The 8,401-nt window shown below is 47.0% G+C and overlaps 1 protein-coding gene across 1 annotated transcript in view; it reads right to left on the bottom strand.

Moving 5' to 3' along the window:
- Window positions 1–7,097, bottom strand: part of RHOQ (ras homolog family member Q) — a 40,806-nt gene extending 33,709 nt beyond the window's left edge. Inside the window, exon 1 of the mRNA XM_005864847.2 lies at window positions 7,076–7,097. Coding sequence (XP_005864909.1) covers window positions 7,076–7,097 — 22 coding nt within the window. The remainder of the gene's footprint in view (window positions 1–7,075) is intronic.
- Window positions 7,098–8,401: the final 1,304 nt, after the last annotated feature.

Below are 8,401 nucleotides of genomic sequence, written 5' to 3'. Positions count from 1 at the left end.
TGAGGCGGGGGAGGGGGCCGGGAGGGGAGCGCCTGGGAGGAGCTGAGGGCTCCTCGCGAAAGTGCCCGCAGCGCCCGGAAGCGTCCAGAGGCCCCGATGCTGGGAGATGAGGAGGCCTCTTGGGGAACTACGACGACTCCAGCGATGACGCAATAGTCATGCAAAATTATACATATATATTTAAACTCCACCCGGAAGGCAGGATCCATCGGCCTCTACGTGCACAACAGAACTAGAAACCGGGACGGAAGAAAGACCAAGAGGATTAAAAAAATTTTTTTCATTAAGGCGGGTAGAGTGATGGGGGAGGGGTAGTGGTCGACCCTGGGCTAGAAAGGAGGGACCCCTAGGTGATTGCTGGGGCCCCCTTCCCACGACCACCCAAGCCGTTTGCAGAAGAAGCTTGAATCCTTTACTTTGAAACTGGTGACTAAGGGAGTTACAGCATCTTGAATCATGGAAGCACCCCAGAACCAGCCAGAAAAGGGAGACACCGCTGGCTTTGGACCCCACAAATGTACCTTTGTTCCCCCTGGAGGAGACATTCTCTGAGGCCCCCTGCAGCCCCCAGTGCCCCTCGAAGGAGTTAGGTTGTGATCCCTGAGGAGCCACACACTACGGTGCTCTAAGCCTTGGCCTGCGATCCAGGCAGCAACCCCTGTGTCCCTGCCGGGGCAAAGCTCGGAAAGACTGGGCTGCCCAGGTCCCATTCCCTGACCAACAGTGCTGCTATGAACATGAGGCACTGGGGGAGAGGGCTGGCGGAGAGCAGGTACTCTTGCGCTGACGCTGCACCCCCTGCTGACATGAGAGAAACCACTTCCTTTCATTGATTCACAGGATTAGAAAATGCTGTGTTGAGAGGCAGTGCAGAAGTCAACCGGACCATCTTCCTTAGACTCCTTAGGTGGTAGGTAAGCACACAGACCTAGAGAGGTGGAGTGGTTATCTCAAGGCTTCCAGCCAATTCCAGCACTCAAGGACACTTCACTTTGGGAAATGCTCACTGTTAGGTCCCTGTGCCTCACTTCTGAGGCCTCAACTCTCAAACCCCAAATCTGACTTCCATCGTCCCAGGAGGACTTCCTGGATTACTGGTAGTTCCTTGTGGAATCACGCTCAAGATCTCACCAGATCCCTCCAAATGCATCCAAGTGCGGGTAGGCATGTGCATTGCCCGCTGCAATGAATCTGGAAGAAACTTTGTATGAAAGACAAGAAAGGCAGCTTTGAAGTCAGATCTTGGTTCAAGGTCACCTGCCACTTAGAAGGGAAGAAAGGAGGACTTGCTCCCTTTGCCTATAGGACCATTTCTTCAGGCAGCATTTGCTGGGTCCCGTATTCTGAAAGGAAGTTCTATCGAAAGAGGTTAGGAGCTACTGGAGTCTACTCAGCCAGGAGAGTGCATTTGGTCCCTGATGCTAGTTAGAGGCCCACTTCTCTAGGCCTCAGCTTTCTCATCTATAAATGTGAGCGCATCCATAAGAATGAGAACAGGTCTCACCCCTGAGAACTCTAGGGTGACTCAGAATGTGTCCTGCTTACAGTTTTAGGACAAGAGGAGAAGCAGTTGTTGGAGACATGGGGAAGGCCTTTATGAGGATGACAAGGTCTCTCCCAGGACTGGAGCGGGGAGGCTTCCCCAGTTCAGGACTCTGGCCTCCCACTTCCTATTGGGCAGGCATTTACTAGACATCTAAGGAGCTCGAGGATCAGCTCCAGAACCTTGAAAAATGTCAGGGCCCCCAGGTCCTGGGTGGTCTGGGAGAAGCTCTGAAAAAGTCAGAGCACTTCCCGTGGGGAACTGATGTCAGATGAATCATGCAGAGGTGACTTCATTGGTGATGATGACTTCATCCCTTTGGCCCATAGAAAAGCCAGAATTGACTGCCAGGAATACTCAGTGCTCTGGGTTGATTCCACTAGTGTGTATGCGGAGTGGGAGGGGGTATTATCCTGGATGCCCCAGATCAGCCCACAGATGGGTTAGCTGGAAGGACCACATAGGTTTCAGCAGAAACCTTTTTCCTATGGGCAAAAAGGATAATGCCTCACGTGGTCAAAACAACAACAAAAATAATTCTCAAATTTCAGGGGCTTGAGAGACAGAAATCAACTTTGTTTCTAAGCATCCCATAGGCTTTGTGCTTGCTTTTCTCCTTCTGGGTCAATTGCATATATCAAAACATACAATACTCTGTGTGAGAATCGGGAAATCTCTACTTAGCCTTCTCTTTTTCCTGTAGTTCCTACTCTTCGTTGATTCATCCAGTACTTCATTTAACAAGCATTTATTGGGGTTTACTAGATGCCAGGCTTTATTCCTGGGCAGGGGATAAAGAGCTGGAAAACCGCAATCGCTGGAGGGAGAGGCAGAAAGGAACTGATGAGCAAATAGATAATTACTAAATAATGGGATCAGTGCTGCGGTAGAGGATAAAGAACAGACTTCTGGAAGTGCAGGGGAGGCTGTTAGTACCTAGCTGAAGAAGGATTTGCAGAAGGGTGTCGTTGGCCTGCGGTTTAAGAGGCTAATAGGAGCAAGATAAGAGTGCCTGAGAAAGACAGCCCCACACCAGGGCAAGAAGGAACAGCACACAACTTCCTGGGAACAGTGAGCCAGCTAGGGGGACAGGGTGCATGCAGGATTAGTGGTGCCGGGGAACTGCTTTGTATTTAATTGGGAACTATAATATTGATTGTGCTTCATGCAGAGGTTCCCGTTTCTGTCATACCTACCTTCTGTCTTAACCTGTTCTGGCTGCTATAACAACATACCATAGACTGGGTGACATCAACAACAGGAATGTATTTTGCATATTTCTGGAGCTAGAAGTCTGGGATCAGGATACCAGTGTGGTTTGGTGAGGGTTGCAGTCTTGTTGTGTCTTCATATGGGAGAAGGCATTAGGGAGCTCTGTCCAGCCTCTTTCTAAGGGCATTAATCCCATTCATGAAGGCTCTGCCCTGGTGACCTAATCACTTCCAGAAGGTCCCACGTACTAATACCAATACTTTGGGCTTTAGGTTTTAACATACAAATTTGGGGGAACACATTGAACTTATAATACCTTCCTAATGTAAGTAACTTGGAAATTGCACAAAATATACAAGACCACTGTTTTCCGCAATTGGACAGCACATAGCAAGGGCCAGTGATTCCTAGAAGAACAGAACAAATGAGGCAAGCTCTGCTATCACCCTAACTTTCTACTGGAAGTACTTTCTGAATTGCAGCATAGTGAGGGGGAACTGAAGTAGATGACAGTGGCTTTGCTGAATTGAGAAGATAGCTAAGGAGACTTTTCAAGACGGAGTACCAGAATGGAGGGAGTATAACAACATGATCCTCTTCCATCTGCTGCTGATACTAAATTGTGCATTCCTAGCGTGAAACTCCACAATGCTAGGCAAAGAACTGCCCGAGAACATGAGCTGCTTGGTTCCCAGGGCTCACACCAAGTTAGGTGTTTGAGTTCCAACCAGCCAATACGAAGGGACTTTATAGAATGTCCAGAGGATTCAGTAGAAACTACAGGAGGGGTGCACATTTGTAGAGGGGCTATATTAGCCCTAGAGTAAAAGTAACTCTAGGTGTCCCCCCAACAAAGTTTATAAACAAGCCTCCTAAAGAACAAGTTCATCCACTATTACCATAAATGCCAGGCAAAATGAATTCCATCATTTTTAAAGAACAGCAACATAATAGAGACATTCAACAACATAAAATTCAGAATGTCAAGAATTGCTAGACATGCAAATAAGTAGGAAAATGTAATAAGGAGAAAAACCAGTCAGTAGAAACAAACCCAGAAATGAGAAATAATGGAATTAGCAGATGGGGATTTTAAAAGGTACTATAAATATACACAAGGATTTAAAGAAAAATGTGAATATGGAGAGGTGAAGAATGGAAGTTATAAAGAAGAACCAAATAGAACTTCTAGAATTGAAGAACTCAATACCTGAAGGGGAAAATTCACTGGCCGGTTTTAGCAGCAGATTGAACATGGTAGAAAAGAAAAAATCTGTGACATTGAAGACATAACAATAGAACCTATCCAAACTAAAGCACACAGAGAAAAGGCCTAAGAAAATAAAACAAAACACAATTGCTGTGTCCTAAACCACATTCCTAAGGCCTTTAGTTAAAAGGTAGACATTTCCAACAGATTCCATAGGGGGCAGGGCTAACCTTCAACCCCTTTACAACAATGGAGTAGAACAGGTTGTAAATGAAATCATTTCATGTTGGTTGGTCAAAGCCCCCTGCCCTGAACCCTCCTCCCCCAGGTGCCCCAGACCCCAGGCCTTTCCCTGGCTCCCTCTGACCTCCTGAGTCAACATAAAGGGTTAATGCCTGACAAAACCCTGTTGCAACTGAGGCAGGACGACTCTGGTTGGTTAGCTGTTAATTGTGTTGAGTGTCGTCTCTGATTACGGGACATGTTAGGACTGTGGGAGCCTTCTTGGGCTTTCAAGTCACTTTCTGAGAAGAATAGACTCAACTAGAGGATCTGGGCAAATTCATCCAAATAACTTACATTTTTAAACTTCGTATTGAGCTCTGTGTTCTAGGAGTGTGGTCAGGACAGGAGGAGGTACCCCTCAGGACAGGCCACAGCAGCACTCTGCATCTTCCCTTTCCTCTCTCTTCTCCAAGAGGGTTGCAAACCCCTAAAGTTGTGACAGTCTATAGGGAAGACTGTTTCCTCACCACCCATCTATTCATCTATCTATCCAACGATAATTATTATTAAGTGATCTCTGTGTGCTTGACTCTGTGGGAAGTACTAAGATGAATCAGAAATAGTACTTTCCCCAATAAGGTCATCACGGAAGTCCCTACCCATGGTGAAGGGCAGAGTGGAATGGATACACTCTCTTCCTTGTGTCAGGCATTGAGATGTGCCTCTTAGCAGAGGTGAGGTCAGCCAGGACCTCTCAATTGAGAATTAAGTCAACCATAAAGCGATGTTTGGCATCTGAATATGTCCCCTGAGCTGAGGACTGTGTGTTTCTGAGCAAGCAGAGCATCTGCACTCCTTGGGGCTGTTCCTGCCTATAGCTCACTGGAGGCTTGTCCTGGGGCTCCTTGCTCTCCTCATCCTTTCTCCCAGTCTTCTGCAGGCTCCCTGGGCTCTGGCCTGGGCCTGCCTCTCCACAGACAGCTCGAGAACTGTGGTTCTAGGAAGGGCAGATGAGGGGCAGGGTATTTTGTGAATGGCATCTGACATTTACCTAGCACTTCACAAAGCTTGCTCATCCTTACATGTGGCTTTCACAGCTCCATTGACAAAGCAGCAGAATTCCTCATTAATATCCTTATTTTATAGATGAGGCTTTGTGTCTTTATCCAGATGGAATTCAGGCAGATTTTGAGCCTTTATCCAAATTGCCTGGCCTATGAGTGACATCAGGACTGAAACCTGAACAGAGAGGGAGGAAGGGGGAGAGAGAGAAATCGATCAGTTGCCTCCTGTACACACCTTGAGTTGAGGATCAAACCCACAATCTAGATATGTGTCCTGACCAGGAATCGAACCCTCAACCTTCTAGTGGACTGGACAACGCTCCAACCAACTGAGCCACACTGGCTAGGGGAAGGTGTGAATTCTTTTAAAAATATATGTTTTTATTGATTTCAGAGAGGAAAGGGGGAGAGAGAGAGAGAGAGAGAAACATCAATGATGAGAGAGTATCATTGATAGGCTGCTTCCTGCACGCCTCACACTGGGGATCAAGCCCACAACCCAAGCATGTGCCCTGACTGGGAATCAAACCATGACCTCCTGGTTCATAGGTGGATGCTGGGCAAGGTGTGAATTCTTAATGTAAATTATTTGAGGAGAAATGTTTCTTGCCCTGTCTGGTTCTGGCCGGTGCAGGCATTAGCTTTCTCCTGCCCTGACCAAAGCCTGCTTTGCACTGGGGGCGGAGTTCTTGGATTAAAATTGTATGCGTCCCCTTACTCATCAGCACTGAAAAAGAGTTGAAGCTTTCTGGGCACTTTTGATTTTCTCTCTGATGTCTCCGTTTACTTCCAGACCAAATGAACTCTCTGGCTCATGCTCTTCTCCCTCAGCTTGCTCCAAAGGTAGCACAGTCTCTGCTTCCCACATCCTCACCTTGAGCTGAGCTGCTCGGCTCGGTGAGTTACAGCAGGCTGCCAGGGCCTGCCCCTGACTCATCAAACCTGCCAGCTGGCTTTGTACAACATCTCCTTCTACCCCAAAGCCCGTCCTTGTGTTCTTATCCAAACCCTCACCCAGGCAGTCTCGACATGGCACTTATTTGGCTTATAGCCAGACTCTCCTGCCTCTGCTAATCTTCTTAAACCCAGGTTTGGCCAAGTTCCAGCCCTGCTCAGAAGCCTTTGATGGGTCTCCTTTGCCTAATGCCCCAATCTCAGTCTGACATTTCCAACCTTCCCCAGCTGAACACCAGTCTTTCTGGGCACTGCTGACACCCACTGCCACTGCAGGCCTGCTTGCTGCTGCCAACCCAATCTACTCTCTGCACCCAGACCTCCTACACATCCCCACAACTGTGCCATGGCCCACAGCATTCTCCCCATCTAGAGGTTCTCTCTTTCTGCTTATCTCAATGACCAGTCCCACAATAACCATCTTTACTCCTGCCTCCTGGATTGACCCCTTCCCCCAAGACCACTCCTTCAGCTGACGCCTACAGCAACTCATTCTGCGTCTTCTCCTGGCTCTTATCCCATCCCATTTTGGGTGCCAAATACCTTTGCACATTTCTGAACCAAGGTTCTCTCAATTGTGTAGAGTCAGGTATCCATAACAACCCAATCGATTCTTGTCTATTTGGATAAGTTCTCCTTAGTAAATACTACCAACTTGCTACTTTTTTTTCTATGTTCTTTTTATTATTATTATTATTATTATTATTATTATTATTACTAGAGGCCCGATGCATGAAATTCATGCACAGGGGGGGCGGGGGTTGGTCGTCCCTCAGCCTGGCCTGCAACGATGCCAGCGTCCTGCGCCCAGCCTCTGGCCAGAGGTCCCCCCCTCCACGCAGCTGGGGCGCGGGACGCTGGGCTCACATCGCTGGGGCAACGTCGCCATTGTCTCCCCCTACCCCCACCCTCCGCCGCTATGGGCACCGCCATCTTTGTTGCAGAGTGACAGTCAACTAGAGGCCCGATGCATGAAATTCATGCACAGGGGGGGCGGGGGTTGGTCGTCCCTCAGCCTGGCCTGCAACGATGCCAGCGTCCTGCGCCCAGCCTCTGGCCAGAGGTCCCCCCCTCCACGCAGCTGGGGCGCGGGACGCTGGGCTCACATCGCTGGGGCAATGTCGCCAGTGTCTCCCCCTACCCCCACCCTCCGCCGCGTTGGGCACCGCCATCTTTGTTGCAGTGACAGTTAATTTGCACATTACTCTTTTATTAGATAGGATTTTTAAATCTTTATTGGTGAGATTATTACAGATGTCCCTCTTTTCTCCCCCCTTGCTCCCCTCCACCTGGTTCCTGCCCTGCCCCAGGCCTTTGCCATCTTATTGTCTGTGTCCATAGGTAATGCATATATGCATATATGATCTTTGTTTAATCTCTTCCCACTCCCCACACCCCCTTTCCCTCTGAGAACCATCAGTCTGTTCCATTTCCATGCTTCTGATTCTATTTTATTCACCAGTTTATTCTGTTCATTAGATTTCTTATTAGTTTATTTTGATTTTTAGATTCAATTGTTGATAGGTATGTATTAGTTGCCATTTTGTTGTTCATATATTTGATCTTTTTCTTTTTCTTCTTCTTCCTCTTCTTAAAAAATACTATTCAACATTTCATACAATACTGGTTTCATATAAAAGCTAACTCCTTTAGCTTTTTTTTTTTTTTCTCAGAAGCTCTTTATCTGACCTTAAATTCTAAATGAGAGCTTTGCTGGGTAGAGTAATCTTGGTTTTAGGTCCTTGCTATTCATCACTTTGAATATTTCTGGCCTGCATAGTTTCTGTTGAGAAATCAGCTGACAGTCATATGGGCATTCCCTTGTAGGTAACTAACTGCTTTTCTCTTGCTGCTTTCAAGATTCTCTCTTTGTCTTTAGCCCTTGGCATTTTAATTATGATGTGTCTTGGTGTGGTCCTCTTTGGGTTCCTTTTGTTTGGGATTCTGTGCTTCCTGGACTTGTAAAGTCTATTTCTTTTACCAGGTAGGGGAAGTTTTCTGTCATTCTTTCTTCAAATAGGTTTTCAATATCTTGCTCTCTTCTTCTGACACCCCCATAATGCAGATGTTGGTACACTTGAATTATCCCAGAGGCTCCTTACACTATCTTCATATTTTTGGATTTTTTTTCTTTTTCTTTTTAAAAATATATTTTATTGATTTTTTACAGAGAGGAAGGGAGAGGGATAGAGA

Source organism: Myotis brandtii, unplaced genomic scaffold (genome assembly GCF_000412655.1).
Source record: "Myotis brandtii unplaced genomic scaffold, ASM41265v1 scaffold191, whole genome shotgun sequence".
NCBI lineage: Eukaryota > Metazoa > Chordata > Mammalia > Chiroptera > Vespertilionidae > Myotis > Myotis brandtii.
The sequence above is the reverse complement of the archived record's forward strand: the minus strand, read 5'-3'. Positions and strand labels throughout refer to the sequence as shown.